Source organism: Neomonachus schauinslandi, chromosome 13 (assembly GCF_002201575.2).
Source record: "Neomonachus schauinslandi chromosome 13, ASM220157v2, whole genome shotgun sequence".
NCBI lineage: Eukaryota > Metazoa > Chordata > Mammalia > Carnivora > Phocidae > Neomonachus > Neomonachus schauinslandi.
In genome coordinates, this window is record NC_058415.1 from 60,402,016 (window position 1) to 60,421,883 (window position 19,868).

Here is a 19,868-nt window from a genome sequence, read left to right on the forward strand (position 1 = left end):
ATGCAGGCGGAAGGATGCTTTGACTCTGTTGTTCTTAACCTTTGGATCTCTCCAACAACAAAATGTGGACTGAGTTTTGAAAGCTAAAGAGCATATAGTCATGTTCACAGTGATGAACCCGTTGCATAGGGTTCCTAGGCAACTTGCGAGGGAAGTGGAAATAGTGCAGAAGCTGTCGTGAAAAGGCAAAGAGCCCGAGATGGTAGGTCTCTAGCCCAAGGATACTGAGCCTAAGAATTCCCACTTAGTCCCAGGAGGAGGACAGTAACACCTCTTAGCTGTTCTAGAATGCTGGTCTTATTAATGTTCTTCTTAACTGCTGTGTTTAGCTAGGATTTATAAAATGCTTCTATGAGGGCGCCCGGGTGGCTCAGTCATTAAAGCGCCTGCCTTCGGCTCGGGTCATGATCCTGGAGTCCTGGGATCGAGTCCTGCATCAGGCTTCCTGCTCTGTGGGGAGCTTGCTTCTCCCTCTGCCTCTGCCGCTGCTCCCCCTGCTTGTGCTCGGTCTCTGTCAAATACATACATTTTTTAAAAAAATGCTTCTATGAGCCAGACGCTGCCCTGGATGCTAAGGATAACGGTAAACAAGACAGACATGGTCCTTGCCCTTATGGCACTTACTGTCCAATGGAGAAAATAAACATTGAACAAATAATGGTAAGCCTGTGACTGTGCTGAAGAAGTGCAGGGTGTTAAGGAAATGTGTAAACAACTTAGGACGATGAGTCAAGAAAAACTTCCTGGAGGAGGTGCCTACTCACTGAAACCTGACAGGTGAGCTGAAGTAAGCAGGCAAAGGAGGCAGCTTGTGCCAGAGCCCTGAGATGGAAAGAAAAACAAACTTTTTCAGGAAAACTGAAAGAATTTCAATAAGGAGAGAGTGGCTCAAGAAGAAACTCAAGAGGGGCGCCTGGGTGGCTCAGTCCTTAAGCGTCTGCCTTCGGCTCAGGTCATGATCCCAGGGTCCTGGGATCGAGCCCCGCATCGGGCTCCCTGCTCCGCGGGAAGCCTGCTTCTCCCTCTCCCACTCCCCCTGCTTGTGTTCCCTCTCTCGCTGTGTCTCTGTCAGATAAATAAAATCTTTAAAAAAAAAAAAAAAAGAAACTCAAGAGGCAAGCAGAAGCTAGAGGTCACTTTGTGAAAGAGTCATCATCTGGTGGGAACTTAGCACATACCCCACACCAGGAGGTCACCCAGGATCCAGAGCTTCTGGCAGACTTTGATTTCTAGTAAAATTCCAAATCTTATAACAATGACTTGAACACCAGAGATTTTGTTGACATTCCCCACTCTCTGCAGTATGGGTAGAGGAAGAAACCTCTCCATTCCCACGTGAGCCAGAATATGTATCTTTATTTAATGCCTTACCTGACACTGCACAGAGCTGGGGGGCTCTCTTAGAGCTGGACAGGACCACATGCGCTCAGCTGAGAAGGATTTCCGCCCTGCCTCAGAGACCTAGAGGAAGAGCACAGGGCCGCTTTGGGATAGCTGGGGCAATGTTCTGAGTTGTGCTGGAGGCACATCAGGCCTTAATTATGAATATAACATTTTGTGAATGAGAGCATGAAATTCTAGAACATAAAATGTGAGTGATGATAAAACTGCCCAGTTGTACTAATTATTCATGCTTTTACAGAAAGTTGTTTACTATTAATCTGTATTTTTGTTAAATGTCATTTCCCTACCCCTTAGAAATCACTGCACTTTACATTGTTGAGTACTCTAATACCCCAGACTCTAAAAATTCTTAAAGTTCTGAATTGCATCAGTACAGTAATCTCCATAATATCATAGGAGGCGACGGCAGTTCTGCCACTTACAAAGATATGTTTTTATATTTTTGGATGTTCAGGAATTTTTCTTTAATTGTGGTAAATAATTGTATAAGATAATAAAGCCACCTGTTAGCCCATGCAACATGAACTGCCCTTTTTTAAAGCCTGGATATTTCTGGGCTAAAACTGAACAACTTGAATTTCTAAGGAAGTGAACATAAATCAAACAGCAGTGATGCGTCCTCAGATTTAATAGTATGGATACCATCTACATAGCACCACCAGCAGAAGCAGCAGTGAAAAGATAAACTGAGGGCATCAAAGTATAGCCATAATATCTAATTGGAATCCAATTTCTTTTCTAATCCTTCACCAATAAAAAAAAAATGGTGAACACATTGAAACAGTTTAATTTTAATTTTAAATTTCATTTCAGTGAACATCTGAATAGAAGAAAGACTAGCACTGTGGCGAAATGAGAACAGAGATGTTGTGTATGATGTTGCTGTGCTGGGACGTGAAACAGAGCAACTGCCCATAGGGCGCTCGAGTAGGATAGGAAGAGTTTGGGCTTTGGAGTTCCGTGTTTGCCTTGCCATCTCTTAGCTATATTACTTGCAGTGTACAAATCATCCTCCCAGGGCCCCCACTGTGTTCTAAAATGTGACTCTATCCATCGCATAGGGTTGTTGAGTGAAGTGGGACAAACTGTAAAAAGCAACTGCCATGCAGTATCAGACACATAGCAGCTATTTAGGAAAAAGGCCATTATTTTTTGAGGGGCAGCCCAGCTTAAATTAAAGCAGGTTATAACCACCAGCAAACCAGAGACATGCCCAGCAAGCTCTACAAAGGAACTTATCTCAGTGAAGATAGAGGAAAAGCTAATGGAAGAACAAAAATTTAAATTGAAAAAAGATAAGGAGAGTAGATGACTGAAGTCAAAGTAATCAAAACTCCAAGATGAGGTGAGTTTCTGTTATCTTAGGGGCACACCCCCCCCCCCGCCCCCACCAAAGGTAATGAGGGCATGCCTAGAGTACCTACTTAGCCTAGAAAGCACAGTGAAAGCCACAGCCGCCAGCGAGGATCATCCTCAAAAGCTCTGCACACATTTAACCAGAAGATGCCATTGTCTTGCTGAAGGAAACTGAGCAAGAGCCTGACCTTGGACACGCTGAAGCAAAATGACTTGAAGTCTATCCTAATATAAATAGTTGCAGTCAGCGTCAGTAAAAAGTCCTTACTAGGAAAAAGGGGTGAGAGGTGAAAGAGAGTATGCACCTTAAATTGTATACAGTCTATAAAACTGCTCATCCAAGATGGTGGAGAGAGTTTTTCTGAGCAGACGGTTTGTAAACACTCAGGGGTTACCCTCTACAGGCACTTTTTACCTTTGTCTTTGATTTAAATCTCTGTGGAATATGCCACAAACATTTGTACTTCTTAAACAGAAGCAACTAAAAATTGTAACTGTTTCTGAATATCTTGGGCTCGGCATCACTAGTATTGATAAACTGCTGCAGATAGGGTGGCAGTTGTAGGTGGCGTGGAACATTGAGATATGTGGGTTAGCTCATCTCTGTATTTCCCTGCATGTAGTATATGCCCCACCCACTGCCCTTATGGGCTTCGGCTCCCAACCTATCAGTCTGTCTTCACTGTGGCCCAATGGTGCCATTGGGCACCATTTTCTCATCTCTCTCAGTGGTCTGACTTTTCCAGAACTTCTCAGTTTTAGTACAAAAAGACTGAGCTCTTAAGGAGGTCATCAACCAGTCAATCTTTCTTTCTGTGAACTGGCTAATCATAGAGTACTAGCTTCTGGTCAGTAACTCTTTGATGTTTTCACTGTTGCAAGGTACTTAGGGGTCTTTTATTCACTGCTGAAATTGAGTTTTTAAATTGGTTTCTTTTTGAGTTCAAAACCTTTCTAATGCTTGGATTGCTCAGAAGCAGGCCTCCAGGTAAATGTGATTTTACTGTACTGTCTCCGGTTTGTATTGGATGGTGACCACATAAAATGAAATTTAGAACTTAAAGCTTCGGGGGCACCTGGGTGGTTCAGTCGGTCAAGTGGCTGCCTTCGGCTCTGGTCATGATCTCAGGGTCCTGGGATCGAGCCCCACATCAGGATCCCTGCTCAGCGGGAAGCCTGCTTCTCCCTCTCTACTGCTTGTGCTCTTTTGCGTTCTCTCTCTCTCTCTCTCTCTCACAAATAATAAATAAATGAAATCTTAAAAAAGAAGAACAACTTAAAGCTTCAACACAAAGAACCACAATGGAAACAAAACTGTGACTGGATGAGACCCATACAACTGTTTTAGAAAACTTTTTAATTTAATTGGACAATACCAATTCTATTAGAGAATCCCAAAGAAAATTCTAATTCCACAAGAGACAGTAAGTTTACCTCAGTAGCTCATGCTGCAGAGTTAGCAGATGAGCCTTCCATAGACTCAAAGGATTTGGGCTTCAGGAATTTAAGTTTACAGGTAAAATTAGAAAGGAAGAAGTAAAGACCTCTAGAATTAAGAAGAAAGTTTCTAGGTGCGTAGAATAAAGACATTTGTGTGAACAAACTGGGCTCCTGAAGAAATTGATGTTTGAAATCCTTGGGCCTCACATATGCCAAACCTAATATGTCTACTCTAAACTTAAGAAATCCCAGAGGGGTGTGAGAGAGAAGTATTTCACTGCAATTCCAAATGAGGCAGAAATCAAACTAAATATAATAAACTTATGGGGATAAAAAGTCTAAGGCATATTAGATACCAGAATTTTCTGATGAGTACCAAAGGAGGTGGTTTAAACTCCATGGTGTAGAGAGTTAATTTTCTATGTTATCTACCTGTCTCTCCTGTTGGGGGTGAGGGTGAGGTGGAGTGAGTGAAGATGCGGAGTTCCAGGTCATGCCACTTCCCAGTCATTGGACTGGTAGTTTCTTGAGTGGATATCCAAAGCCAAAAAAAAAATGTATAGCCACAAAACAAAGAAAACATGGAGGAAAAGGGTAGGATTATGACCTTGAATCTTCTCCTACAGAAGAGAAGGCCCATGACTCCCTCCTCAGGTATGTATCTGGATCAGGTAGACTAGAGAAGGTGAAAAGCGCCCTTATAAGAGATAACTGAAATGATGAGCTGCTGATTATCATACTAAGTATATAATAAAAGCCACATTTCAAGTGGCTGTTGACTTACCTTGGTCATTTGTGAAGGCTAGAAGAAAACTTTCTACTTGGGGGATGTGACAGGCGATCACATGACAATCTGGTTAGATGCACCAGGGCACAGTGAATAATGGACACCACACTGTAACCCACATTATAGCAATTCCTTATCTTTGGGGAGATTGTTGTAAGCTGGGGATAGAGTGGTAGGTATCTTTTGTAAGCCTATTTACCAGATAATTAAAGAGAGACAAAGACATTTTGTGGAGGATAGGTAGCAATCACTGTTGAATGAGAAAAACAAATTTTCGTGAAAATTTTAAAACAAAGTTTCAGTTGAAAAAAAATTACATTTGTTTTACGTTTTTTTAACTTGAAAAATATGAGTTTCATTATTTTTCCCTTTGAATTCAGTAACCCTTCAGCCAGTCTCCAAAGATTGCTTAGAAAGTATATGGACCAGACATTATCCATATCACTAAGCTTATCCATGAATATTTGCCTTACATGTTGAAGGACATCTCATTCAGCTCTGGTTAGTGTCAGGTTCAGTTCCTAAAGTCAGGCCTTTAGTAAATACTGATTTGAATTTAAAGAGGCCAAATTACTGGAGAACAAAGTGGAGTTTAGGTTTATAACCAAACCTCTTGAGATTAAGGAAGAAGCACACTGGAAAGTGCCTACAGTTCAAAGAACTAGTCATTTGGGGTTAGGGGGTGGCTATCTACTTTAAACAATAACAAAATGAAACTGCTGCTAGGGCATCTGGGTGGCTCATTCAGTTGAGCATCGCCTTCAGCTCAGGTCATGATCCCGGAGTCCCAGGGTCGAGCCCCACATCGAGCTCGCTGCTCAGTGGGGAGTCTGCTTCTCCTTCTGCCCCTTACCCCGCTCATGCTCTCTCTCTCACTCACTCGCTCTCAAATAAAATCTTTTTAAACCTTTAAAAAATAAATGAAACTGCTGGGGAAAGAAATCTGTCCAGTTATTCAAAAATCTATAGGCTGACTGGAAAAGCTTGACTTAACTATTGTAGACACAGTCCTGGAAACTTACTAATTCCAGATGATCTCTTAGCATTATTCTGAAATAAAGATCAGAAAAGAAAGGGAATTCTGTTTCCCCTAAGTGGCCGTAATATTCATAAACTTCTGTTAAGATAGTAATTCCTAGTTAGAAGAACTCAATATGCTGGCCATATTTAGAGATCATGTCTAGAGGTTTGTTAAAGTGCATTGTTAGGTAATTGGTCCTGATCACATCTAAAGCACAGGTGGGAATGGAAGCTTCAGGGCCGGGAGTGGGGGAGACTGTTAAACAAACATTGAAGTATCTCATGTTCCAATTCACTCACTGGATAGAAGATGATCATAAAGCTGAAGAACCCATCTTACCCTCTTTTGAGTTAGAAGAAGCCATGTGGACATTTGAGGCATGGGGCTTGTGAGAGTTGTTTTAGATAAATAAGAAATTCCACTGCAATCAGTTTCTACCATCCACTTCAGAGAAGGTGTTGCAAAAGGTTGAGAAGAGGTCTGTAGGCAAAGAATGAAGGTGGGCCCAGAAGGCTCAGCTGGCTTTCAATGTGGAGGACAGTCATGTCTAAATCTAAGATTACCTGAATTGGGATTCTATATGACAAGTGAATAATTTACATAGAATTCTATTTTATTTCTCCCTTTGCTCCAAAAGTATGTTTCTTAAACCTTCTCTGGATACTGTGTTCTTTTATCTTATTAAGTGTCTTAAAGCACAGTGAAGATTGGCATTTTAAGATTCCAGATTTAAAAACACGAATCTCGAGACCACTGAGAGCAGAATGAGGAGTTGTCAAAATATTTATATCCCTATGGTTTAAAATTAGGGACATAAATTGTGGCTATCATATAATGTGCCATCCAGAGGGTCACAAGGTGTCAGCAGGAGTTTACCAAGGATGACCAGGAATCCAGCAGATGCTAACCATGGACTCAGTTGCCTCTACTTTCATTGATGCTTGAGGTTTTTCTGTCATGGACTTTTCCCCGAGTCCTCAAAACTTAAACACACCTTGGCAGAAGAATGTGAGGAGGAAAACCTAATGTTTTATACTTGTGTTAATATTCATCTTCCTCATGTATCATCTAGAATATATAGTCAGACTAAAAGCAGTCTATTTTAATATTAAATTGACTATGTCTCTTGACTTTTTAAAGCTCTCCTTGGGTAACAAGACAATATCTTCTTTATATATACATATTTAGATTCTTTCTTCCTAGGCATTATATGGAAAATGAATAAATGAAGTCAATGTTCTTTACTAACAAGCTGAGCTGTCGGGAATAAACCATTGGGAAGAAAGCTAGGAAGTTTTTAGACAAAACTGAAGCATACTTTAATATTCTGTTCTTCTTAGGAGAGGGAGGACTTCTTACAAGCTTGTATTATTACCTTAGTGGTCTGGAATGCTCTTCCAAGGGCTTAAATTACAACTGACGGATAGCTGAATAGGATCTGACAAATAAGGAGCATTTTAGAGGGTTGGGAATGCTAACTTCAGTCTAATCAAAAGTTGAGAAACTCTTTTTTAAATAAAGGGCCAGGTAGTAAATATTTTCGGTTTTGTGGGCCAACAGCTCTGTCATTGTTACCCACCGTCTGGCACAACTGCTTGACTCTGCTCTTGAAGGGCAAAAGCAGGCAAATGCAACGCCTAAACAAATGGGCATGGCTGTGTCCCAACAAATCTTTATGTACACTGCATATCATATCATCTTCACCTCACAAAATAATTCTTCTGATTTTTTTCTTTTTATTTTTTTTTAAAGATTTTATTTTATTTATTTGAGAGAGAGAGAATGAGAGACAGAGAGCACGAGAGGGAAGAGGGCAGAGGGAGAAGCAGACCCCTTGCTGAGCAGGCAGCCCGATGTGGGACTCGATCCCGGGACTCCAGGATCATGACCTGAGCCGAAGGCAGTCGCTTAACCAACTGAGCCACCCAGGCGCCCTCTTCTGATTTTTTTCAACCATTTAAAAATATAAAAGTCATATTAGCTCACAGGCAAGGCAAAAGCAGGTGGTGAGCTGCATTGGGCTGCAGCTTGTAGTTTGCTAACCCCTGGTCTAATAATATAAAGGCTTAAAACTTGGAAAAAATAGTGCCATACATCAGTTTCTCTTTCTTCTCTTATACAAAGAGATGCCATTGAGCCATGCCTCTCAGAAATGTTATACAGATAAAAATTAGAGATTGGATGACATACAAATGCCAGGCATTTTTATCCCTTGTTCTTTGGAGGGGCAGTTTTTAGCTTTCTACTTTAGTGGTTGTAAAAACTGCACCTTATCTCTGGAGGGTCTTTTTCTAAATAATGGAAAGTTAAGGGTTTTCTCAGGATACTGCAAGAAGAAGAAAAACAACTAGGGCTTCAGTTTTGTCTAAATATTTCCTAGCTTTCTTCCCAATGGTTTATTCCTGACAGTTCTGATAACCTTTTCACAGCTTCATCCCACCTTGTATTCAGTCGATTTTTGTAAGCTGTTGCTTTGGATTTGAAAGAACCGAATGAGATGTGTGGTTTACAGGGCAGAAACTCTCATGATTTCATAAGGTTGTTGGAGGCCAGATGCCCCATAAGGGAAATTAATGCTGTTTTATTTCCCTGTTGATTTCTGAAATGTGGCTCATGATGTTATTTGTAGATGAAAGAAATGCATTAAGTCTTAGTAGTTGAGAAGAGTAAAATGTACACTTTTTTGTTCTCTTGATTAATTTGAGAACAGTGTTGTTCTCATTTAAAATGCATTAATGTGTTTTCGGGTTGTTTATAGCCATTGAGATATCTGTCATTTGCTTTATTTAAAAATTTCAGGTGGAAAAACCTTGCAGTGGTGGTCAAGATTTACTTCTTTATCCAGCTAAGAGAAAGCAGCTTTTGAGAAGTGAACTGGATGGTGAAAAAGTGCCTCCATCCCCACTACCTGCTCCAAAGCAAATACCACCATTAAAAGGGTGTCCAGTAGTTATGCCAGGAGACTTTAAAGAGAAAGTTTCAGAGCTGCTGGCGAAATACTCAAGTGGTCTTTGGGCCAGTGCCCTCCCCAAAGCCTTTGAGGACATGTACAAAGTGAAATTCCCTGAGGATGCCTTAAAAAATCTTGCCTCACTTTCTGATGTATGCACCATAGACTACATTTCTGGAAATCCCCAGAAGGCCATTCTCTATGCTAAACTTCCATTGCCCACTGACAAAATCCTGAAGGATGCAGGGCAAGCACATGGTGATTATGATATCAAGTCTATGATTGAACAAGAGTATCTGCAGATAGAAGAAAACATTGCCAAAAGTGCTGATACCTTTGTGGAGAATACAACAGTTCCTCCATTAATCATTCCAACTGAGGCATCCCCATCAGTACTGGTGGTTGAACTGAGCAACACAAACGAAGTGGTTATCAGGTGGGTTTTATTTTCTAATTCCTTAGGACCCTGGTGTACTGTTGTCGCTTGGCTATTCTTCCCACGGGTACTGGGAGTTGAGGAAGAATAGTGTATTCTTAGTTCTGTAGAATTATAATGAAGTATAATAATAATTCTTGTTTTCATATCTTGCACATTTCTCCTAACTGCCAGAACTTTTTGTGTTTGTATCTCTTAGATTAATTTTTATTTCTTCCACATTATAATTATATATGTACATTTGTCTCTCCCAGTAGACAGTGAGCATCTTGAAATCAAAGTACTTAAAAAAAAAATCAATCTCTGCATGTATTCTTAATATTTGTTAGATTTGTTAAATATACATTTGTTCTTGTGAGAAAAGATAAGTAATGGTTTTAAAAATTGGAGTGATAGTATGGTCTGAATGTGAAACAAAATCTATGCTGAAAGCATAATGGTAACTATGTCAAAAGCAATACCTAATCCATAGAAAAAGTAAGTCACCCACTAGGTAGGTAATACTATTTAATCTGGGACAATGTAGCATTTCATAAAAGTCAGAATAGCTAAGCACTGCTTACCTGGTATAATACAACAGGTTAGCCCTTGGAGCCAAAACTACTCTGGTTACTTGGTCCTTTTGATAACAGTCATTGCCAAAGTGGCTGGTGATACCTGGAATTAAAAAAATGGTCCAGGTCCAGGCACTTGATGTGGACTTTTGGAGAAAATATGGAATACATAGAAGATACTGAAAGACTATAATTTGTAGTTTCTGACTCAGGATCAAGAATGGGAAGCGGTATAGTTGGATCTCTGGAGGCACCTGCCTAGAGTGTGCTTGTGGACAGAAAAGGAAAAGGCTGAATCAGAATAGTATCTGGCTTCTTCAACCAAAACATCCATATGGTTTGGGCTGTTATTTCTCCAGAGAATCATAGCTAAACTGGGAATGCCTAAAGAAAGACCACAAAAAAATTACCAATTCCTTCAGTGAAAGAACAGATAAGAAACATCAAGTTCTTCCATTTGAACATACAGAAGGTTTAGACAGGTCTTGTTTGGTACAGAGGGAGGAAATGAATAAAGCTTTTATTCTAACATGTGGTATGGCCTGAAGAGGTAAATGGGTTGTTGAGGGTTAGGGATCCCACTGTGGTTCACTAATAAATTGAGGTAGAGGAAGAATGCTGAGGAGCACATTGCTGACTTCTACCATTAGAAAGAAATCTAAATCTGCCTCCTTGGCAGGATCCTTTGGTGTCTGTTACTATTAGTTGTTGGTTCTGTTGTCAGACCAAGCACCCGGCACTGGGCTAGACAGATCATGTGATTTCTGGTGTTCTTACCAAGGGTTGGTAGGAATCTGGATCAGGTCCAGGAGTTTAGTGAAAAGGTTCTAATCTACTTCAGGATGATTAGATCCAGGTCCTCAGATTGTTTAGATCCCTTTCTCCAGTACAAATTTGAATCCTGGAGTCAGTATTCTACCTGTTCAGCACAGTGGCTAGCAGCCAGCAAGCACAAGGGGTGATATGTGCTGTTAGGTTGACCCTAGGTCATTGGCATCCCCCCCCCCCCCCCCCCCCCCCCGCCCCAGTCCCAGAGACTTAGTAGATTCCAGCTGGGCTGAGCCCTATCTTACATTTACATCTTCACCGAGGCAGACAGTAGGCTCTAGAAACTGGCCTGTGACTCATAAAGGGTTTGAGGACGTGTCGTAGCAGAATCCTCCGATCAAGTATGGGAATCCCTTGTCTCCAGTTTCAGAAATTAACTTTGTAAAGCTTTGTACTTACAGCATACCCAAATTGGCCTACATGTCATTCTTTGCCCACTTGCTCAGGTAATTTGGGGACAAGGCAGGAGCTCATTCTTGCCACTACCCCCCCCCCCCATCAAACCACCCGTAATCTCATCCCCCCCCAAGCTGTGTGGCCACTCTTCTCTACTGCTTGCCGTAGAGAGCAGATTTCGTGCTGCTTCTCTCCCCCCTCCTCGTTCTCCCTAGCAGGTGCCCGTGCTGAGCAGGCCTTGGCCCGTTGGGCTCCCAGGGCTGTAGCAGCACTAAAAGGAGGCCCGGGAGAGTCCAGGTCGCAAGCCTGGGCCCTTAGGCGGAGCCGCAGACCCCCCAGGGGACTATGGAGCCGAGTGTGCAGCTGTACTGCAGGCGGACCCTTCGCATTTGCAGAGCTCAGTCAGCGGAACCCATAGAGTGTGACAAGGCTTCTTCGGCTTCTAGAGTAAATAATGTCCATGTAATATTTGGTTTTAAAATAGCCATTGCCTCAAAAGAGGCATTCTTTCCGTATTGTGTAGGACTTTTTAAAGCTTTTTTTCCTCACGTAACAAATAGTTGAATAGGCTATGTTCTGTGCTGCTGATAGTTACTAAGAATGCATGAGAACATTCCCAAAGGAATAGTTTCTTAAAGCTGTATGGGACCACTTGGGTCCTGGGTAAAAGCTGGAACAATGCAGAGGGCAGTATGTTTGTGGCACGTCCCCATCTCCGTGGTCAGCATAGCTTCCAGCCAAAAAGGCTGCATCCTATGGCCTGGACAGCTCCTGCTACAGGCGCCCAAATTGGTTTTGCTGGAGTTTACATCCTGGAAGGAGGGCTTTGATGGAATTGTCCCTGAGCACTGATGGGCAAGAAAACAAAGCCTATTTGTGGGAGAAAGGGAAATAGTGTGTTTTGATAACATAAACTGGAACAAGGTGACTGCAGTTTCAACAGCAGAAAATTGTAGAAGGGGATAGGCCGTATCCTGAAAAAGACTGCTCAGAAAGCATATAATTTAAGAGAGATTTAACTAGAAGATATCATCTCTTAAAGGGTATCAAAACTCAGCATTTTGTGGTCATTTGTTCAAATTTGTTCAGTGAGCCGGGAGGATGGGTTGTCACATAGTCGTGTTTAGTGTTTCTAAGGCTTTGTTTTTCTCTATTAAAATTTCATTTGTTTTCAGAGCTTGAATCTTGTTCAAACCCAGCCTCAGGGCAAACCTGTCAACTAGATTCTCTTAGTAATCTACAAAGACTTCCAGCAGCCTTAGTCAAAACCTTAAGTCCACTCTTGCTAATCTAGCCTGCACTGGCATCTCCATTTTCCACCGTATCTCCTTTCTTCCCTTCCCTTGAATCTTTTCTCAGCCTCGTCCTCCCTGTAGTTTCCCTGACTGCTTACTGTGACATCCTCTAGCTGTCTGGACTGTTGCCAAGCATTTGCTCTGCTGGATTTGACCTGGTCTTACTTTGCATGAGCTCCACAGTATCACATTTTCCTTTATCAAGACAGAAATGTTTACTAAATATACGTTCTCTTACCTGTTGGTATAAGCCAAGTCTGAGACTTGGAACCAAAGATGGCCATGGGAAAAAAACAGAGTAACGTTAATGAACTCCTATGGTTTCCCTCCTCCTGGGTTGCTTCATCTGTGTTCTCTTCCTTTAATTAATTCAGGTATGTGGGCAAAGACTATTCTGCTGCTCAGGAATTAATGGAAGATGAGATGAAGGAGTATTACAGTAAGAACCCTAAGGTTACTCCAGTCCAGACTGTGCATGTCGGGCAGTTACTGGCTGTAAATGCAGAGGAGGACGCTTGGTTACGGGCACAAATCATCTCAACGGAAGAGAACAAAATAAAGGCAAGTACTGTTTACTTTGTCATAGCGTTATAAAGACAAACACATGATTTTTCAAATGTGTTACTTCTAATATTGTGTCCTTCCTAACTGCGTTTAGTTTTTTCCAGAAGTTGACAAGATAGTTTCTGTAAAAGATTAACCCTGTCAGGTTTTAAGTCAGTGGTAGTCATATTATCTCAGAGTTTTAGTAAAAAAAAAAAAAAGTCTTCTCCATGGTAGTATTCAGAATCTGTGATATAATCAGGAAAAGGCCTTTATTTCCATTCCCAGGAGATATATAATAAACAGTGATCAGAGCTGCGTGGGCTTCCTATCCAGGTCAGCACTCTGGAGTCAGGGAAGCATACAGGTCAGAGGACATGACATTCTTTCTCTCCCCTCTTCTGCAACCAGTGGAGGAGAACCGTGAACAGGGCTCGGGTCGTGCCCCAAGAGCTGTCCGAGTGTTGCCCTCATGGTCCTCTTGGGGAGGTCAGAGGATTCTTTCGCCAGTCTCTTCCATCAGCAGGCTCCAAGACTTCCAGACTTGGCCATGTTCATGGCAGTCAGCCTCTGCCGCCTGGCCTCTTTTCTTTCCCTCAGTGCAAACTGAGAAGGAGAACTCGCTCACTCTCAAGGCGCAGTTTTGTCTAGGTTTTGCAAGCAGGGCAACAATTCTATTTCTGCAGCCTCTGTCCCATAATTTGAAACGTATTTATTGTGGTGATGTCAGTCCCTGGCAAATAACCCTTTTTGTGTCCCAGAGTACAAATACTGCTCTCTGAACCTGAGCTTAGGTCCATCAGGTACTCTCCCCTGAAACCCCTGACCCCAAGAACAGTGTCAGGAGGGTCAGAAAGGGATGCTTGCTGTTTCTTACCCAGATGGTTCCATAGTAGAGGCCCTGACCCTCTCCAGGGGCAAGCTCACCCTAACCACCTAGCCATCCTTGGCCATTCACAGAGAGATTTAGGAAATTCCTTAACTAAATCTACAAAGCTCCAATTTTTGAGCAATTGACCTGACTTTAAAAATCTGAAAATTGGAACTTTGGCAGTTTCTTATAAAGTTAAACTTACCACATGACCCTAAGTATTTCACAAGAGAAGTGAAAACATAGATCCACAAAAAAGCTTGTACACATGTTTGTAGCAGCTTTATTATTCAGAGTCCCAACTGGAAACAGCCCAAATGTTTACCAGTTGGTGAATGTATAAGCAAATTGTAGTTTATTCATATAATGGAATACTATTCAACAATAAAAAGGAATGAATTACTGAAAACAGTCATGTGGATAAAACCCACAGACTGCAAGTTAGAGAAGCCAGATACAAAAGAGTTATCCTGTATGATTCCAAGTAAATGATGTCTAAGAACAGGTAAAATTCATCTGTAGTGATAGGAATCGGATCAGTGGTTGCCTGGGACAGGAGGTGGAGGGGGCTTAGTTGGAAAGGGGGAAGGGGGAACTTTTTGGAGTGGTGGATGTGATCTGTATCTTGATTAGGGTGGTCATTATATGGGTACATACATTTGTCAAAATCCACCAAACTGTATACTTTAAATGGGCATTTTTCATTCAATATAAATTATATGTGGATAAAGTCTGAAAAAAATCTGGAAAAACCTAAGGACCAAGCAGGGAACTGAACCAGTGGGGACCACAGTGTGATTAGCAGCTTGGGCCCTAGTCCTGTTTCTGCCTGTGAATGTCCCGTGCCCTTGCTCAAGTCCTTCCATTCCCTTCTCTGTGTCTCAAATGCCCTTCCCTGGGTGAAAACACTCCGATCGAGAGACCCTGTCTTCACTGGAACCTCCTCTGGGAAAGAAGACCTTTCACACAATCTTAAGAATGGCTAAAGAAGAAGTAAAAACCAGGAGGGCAGGGTCGTGAAAGCCAGAAGGAGCAAGTGTCTGGTGGGGAGGGAGCACTCGCCGTGGCGTGGCGTGGCTGCTGAGAGTGTTGGGGGTACAGGGGTGCCTCAGTATGCTGTACAGTCCTAAGCTCTCACACAGCAGTGGTTGGAGCAATTCTGGCCTGAGCTGGCTCCCCACAGCCCCGTGAAGCAGACAGACATGCAGTTCCCCCCTTATCTGGAGAAACCCCAGCTACTTAGCAGGTCTTACTCCTCTCGAACTGTGCTATGCCCGACAGCGAGTACAATTCCCTCCTTGCTTTCCACTTGTCAGATCCCTGGTGAGAATGGGAAACAGGAGGATAAAGTCATGCCCTGAAGTGGGTGCGGTCTGCCGCTTCTCTCTCACGGGGTGCGGGGAGATCTGTGGCCACTTGATGGTGCCAGAGAACCAGGAATCACCTGGGGCTGGATGCCACGACTGTGAGCCTGCTTGTGCTGATCCCAGGCCATTGGGAAGAGAAACCCCACTCAGTCCTCACAGAGCAAAGGACACCGGGCAGAGTGTGGGGCAAGTCAAACTCTCAGTCCCTGAACAGGTGTTTTGTAAACTGCAGCTGCCATACAAATATACGGTATTTGATTCAGAAAGAAAGACAAAAGAACAAGCTCCAAACATTGCAGAAACCCTTTGAAGATTTTGGAGCACTTATTCTTTAGTCTCTTGATGCTAGGAACACATTCTGAATTTCCCAGGAATGATGATTTCACGTATTATGTCCTGTTGTTAGACCATGTTATCTCCATTCTAGGTCCGGGAAGAGCAGAGTCCCAAGTTGTAGGTGGTGATAGCTATTAAAGGAAAGGACTGCTCCTGACTCCTGAGGCCTCTGGGGAGGAAGCAGGGGTGCTGATCAGGGACTGGAGAAATGGGCCCCTACATTTAAATGGCTGGCTGCCTGCTATGGGAGCCCCACCAGAGATCTCAGCCTATGGGAGCATTGAGTCAGGATAGAGATTCTGGGAGGTGATTGTCTCCGGCATGGGACATACAGGTCCCACACACCCAGTTATCAGGTGGTCTGGAAGGGTGTTCGCGTTCTCTGCATCTCTTCTTTTTTCCCTTTGATTCTCTGCTGGGGAGAATTTCTGTTTTGTATGTTTAAGACCATAATCTAGGTACTAAGAAGCTGGCCTGTGGACTTAATTTTTCTACAGGATGTGAGAGCACCTGGCTCTGTGCTACTCAGTATTTCTTAGCCATGCCTTTGGTCTGGTTTTGGTTGTTGCTTTGTTTTAATAATGTCATCTGTTTGAATTAGAGAAGCATACTAGGTTTTCAATACCTTCCCTCAGGTTCTTAGTTATTATCCTATAGTTATCATTTAAACCACAGCTCAGTGTTTCTAGATTTTATTTTTCTCAAAAAAAAGAAAGAGGCTTTGTTTATATAGTCCTTTCCAATTTAAGGTGTTATTAATACTCCAGAAGTAACATCCAGGCTCTTAATGATCTGTGCTAATGGTGAGGAAGAGTCATGCAGGTTTCTGCAAACACAGAGCTCTGACCAGCAGATTTGGGGCCTTTTGCTGAGCTGGCCGAAGGCCTAACCCAGCTTTGCACCACTGAAAAGAAACGAACCAGATGTACCTATTTTTACAGTATCACATTCCCTGTCATCTAGCCATGACATCACTGTTGTCATTGGCAGAAAGCAGCTTGGTCCCTCGAAGCATAGTTGCTGGGAGTAGGCCACCACAAGTGCTGTTTTGGGGATTTCGAATCTGATCAGTACCCCTCTATGGGTGATGCCCTCTCTAGAAACAACTACTGGTGTCTAAGGATGCGCATCCTTAGTGGAAGTATGTAAATCGAGTAAGAATACGGTAGGCGGGCATCCCCTTATGTTATAACAAAAGGACGGGGGCAGTCCGGGCTGGCAGAACCAGACGGTGATGCCGCTGAGAAGCTGGCATGAAGGCGTCTGAGTTCAGCAGTCTTCCCTTGTTCTTCCCACTGGCCAAGCGGAGTGGGGCCTGGAGTCAGGAGGCCTGGCTTCCCTGCTCCCAGCCCTAGCCTTTCTCTTCTGGGCTGTCAGGGGCACCACCCTTGGCATTTTCACCCAGGCAGTCTGGTGCCACTTAACATGCTGATTATGAAATAAATGCAACTAGTTAAATGTGTCAGATGTTTTCTTTAAGAAGTGAGGATAAAAAAATTTTATTTGGGGGTGCCTGGGTGGCTCAGTCATTGGGCGTCTGCCTTCAGCTCAGGTCATGATCCCAGGGTCCTGGGATCGAGCCCCACATCGGGCTCCCTGCTCGGCGGGAAGCCTGCTTCTCCAACTCTGCCAGTCCCCCTGCTTGTGTTCCCTCTCTCGCTATGTTTCTCTCTGTCAAATAAATAAATAAAATCTTTAAAAAAATTTTTTTTATTTGAACCTAAATGATGTTTCTGTTATCATCAGGTATGCTATGTTGACTATGGTTTTAGTGAAAATATTGAAAAGAGCAAAGCATACAAATTGAACCCAAAGTTCTGTTCACTCTCATTCCAAGCTACAAAGTGTAAGCTAGCAGGTAAGAGGAACTTTTTTTTAAAGTTCTCTCCACTTTGATACATTATTACCACTGTACTTTTGGGTAGTTAAATCCTAAAATGTCCTTAATGTCCTCTTTATAAGATGTGATCATTGTAAATATGTTTTAATATTTTATTTTATATTATATATATTTTATTATAAAAATGTGTATTGGCCATCTTAAAGGTTTTGTTGTTGTTCTAACTGCCCTAGCAACAATGCTAGAGTCCCTGTATCATGGGGTTTGATCAGTCTGAATCCTGTTGTTTGACCTGGACTCTCCACTTCTTTCCCACTGAGGTGGGCTCTGGGTGCTGCTCATTAGCAAGTAACACACCTTGTGCGTCTCCGGCACATGTGTGTGAGTGACATGGTAGGGATAACCTCCAACCATGGAGGATGCAGTGGCCACGTTCGTACGAGGAAAGACATGGGAGTGTGTAAGCATCATGCCAGGAGAGCCTGAGCTAGATTCAGAAAATGATCGCCGTTCTTTCATGAAAATTAGCCCACAGAAATACCTCCTTCTCAGCAAGGATGCATCTATCAGACGAGCTGGGTATGGCTCTGTCTGTGAGATAAATCTGAAGTAATGTTAGAAGCCTGTTACAAACTCCTGGGAGCTAGTTTTGAAAGAACATATCAAGAACACAGGCCAAGATTTAGGATGCTGAAATGAGAGGTTTGGTAAAAGCTGTAACGTTACGTGTCTAAAGAACAGAATGAGAACAAGAGAAAGGTAGCCCAGAGGGAGTCTGTGAACTTGTGCTATGGATTTCAAGGGGAGGAATACAGAAATGGACCTTATAGCACCATTGGGGAAATGATGAGCTAGTTTTAATTAGTTTAATAGAATAACTTAATCATGTATATGCTACATAGAATTACAATTTTCAAAGAATTTAAAGAGTAATGAGACTATAATAAAACTCGCCTAATACCCATATTATGTTAAATACAATTTAATCCTTCTTTGATAAATCACAAAGTTCTTTGGTATACTCAGAATCATCATGGTGTACTTAAGAAGAAATAAGGAAAAAAGTGATTTTATAAATTTCCAATGTATGCATGTTCATTTTATATGAATAATTGTCTAATTAGAAAAAATGAAAAAGGTCAAGGGTAAATTTTTAGGAAAAACATTACAAATACATGACTGGCAGACATAACTGATTGATAGCTTCTTATATATACTAGTCTTTTTGGTTTGAATATGTGTTTGTATATAATAAGTGAAGGCCATTTTCCTGAGGTACAAATTCTGATAGGTCATCAACTTTTCTTTTTGTTTTAAGATTGCCTGCCTTTGTGTAATCATTTAAAAGGGCATTCACACTATAATATGTATTTTAAGACCTAAGGATGGGTAATGTGAAGAAGATTATAAAACAACGCTTCCCTAGAAAATTTTGTAAGAATTTTGTAGTAGAATCACAATTATAATAAGTGGCCAGAACAAACCCATTCCATCTTAAAATGATTCTGCTAATTAAGTAGAAATTAAAATATTCAATCTTTTTTAGGGTTGGAAGTTTTAAGTGATGATCCTGATTTAGTAAAGGTGGTTGAATCTTTAACTTGTGGAAAGATCTTTGCAGTGGAAATACTTGAAAAAGCGGATATCCCGCTTGTTGTCCTATACGACACCTCAGGAGAAGATGACGTCAATATTAATGCCACCTGCTTAAAGGCGATCTGCGACAAGTCTCTGGAGGCTCACCTTCAGGTAGCACGGTGACCACTATAGTCATCTGTTACACATACTGTAGGGAAGAAAGTTATTGGAAAAGAATGTTACAAATTTTAGGCTAGCAATAGATAGGGACAGAACACCTGTGTATGGAGGGGAAAAAAAGGTAGGCGGGTGCTTGAAGGGGGGGAAATAAGGCCAAAACATAAGCAGTCATTATTAAGAATTGGGTTTTCGTTTTATATTCCAGTTTCTACACTAAAATTGTATTTTATATGAAATTATTTTGCAAAGATAATAGGGGCGGATAATACAAAAGAAGGGAAGATTAGATCCATGAAGATGTTTATTAAATTGTTAGCTTTTACAGTTTTAAAATGTGAAAAACACAAATTTCTTCAAAGAAGGAAATCTTTAAATAAGTTATAGAACAGCCACTCTGAAGAATAGGATGTTAAAAATGGTCATTGTAAAGACTTTGTGGCAACACTGGGAAAACATTTGTTTAATAGGTAGAACAACAGTGAATTGTCTTTATATTATGGCTTGACTAAAAAAATGGCCAAAATTAAGGCTTTACTATGATTATAACTTTTAAAAATTACTAAAACTCACGTGGCCGATAAACATAGGTTAGAAAGTAGGTTGATAATGGGATTGATTTTGTGAGAGTTTTTTATTTTCATTTCCGTTAATGTTGCAAAAATATGTTTTATGTAATAATGATTTCT

General features: G+C 41.7%; 1 protein-coding gene across 5 annotated transcripts in view; it reads left to right on the forward strand.

Moving 5' to 3' along the window:
• The window catches only part of TDRD7 (tudor domain containing 7), a 76,945-nt gene that overhangs the window by 32,264 nt on the left and 24,813 nt on the right, over positions 1-19,868 (forward strand). For 4 of the 5 annotated variants that reach the window (XM_021691790.1, XM_021691793.1, XM_044920805.1 and 1 more), the window contains 4 exons: positions 8,808-9,394; positions 12,842-13,028; positions 17,331-17,442; positions 18,971-19,173. In XM_021691790.1, coding sequence (XP_021547465.1) covers positions 8,808-9,394; positions 12,842-13,028; positions 17,331-17,442; positions 18,971-19,173 — 1,089 coding nt within the window. The remainder of the gene's footprint in view (positions 1-8,807; positions 9,395-12,841; positions 13,029-17,330; positions 17,443-18,970; positions 19,174-19,868) is intronic. The other variant, XM_021691794.1, reaches the window with a different exon arrangement.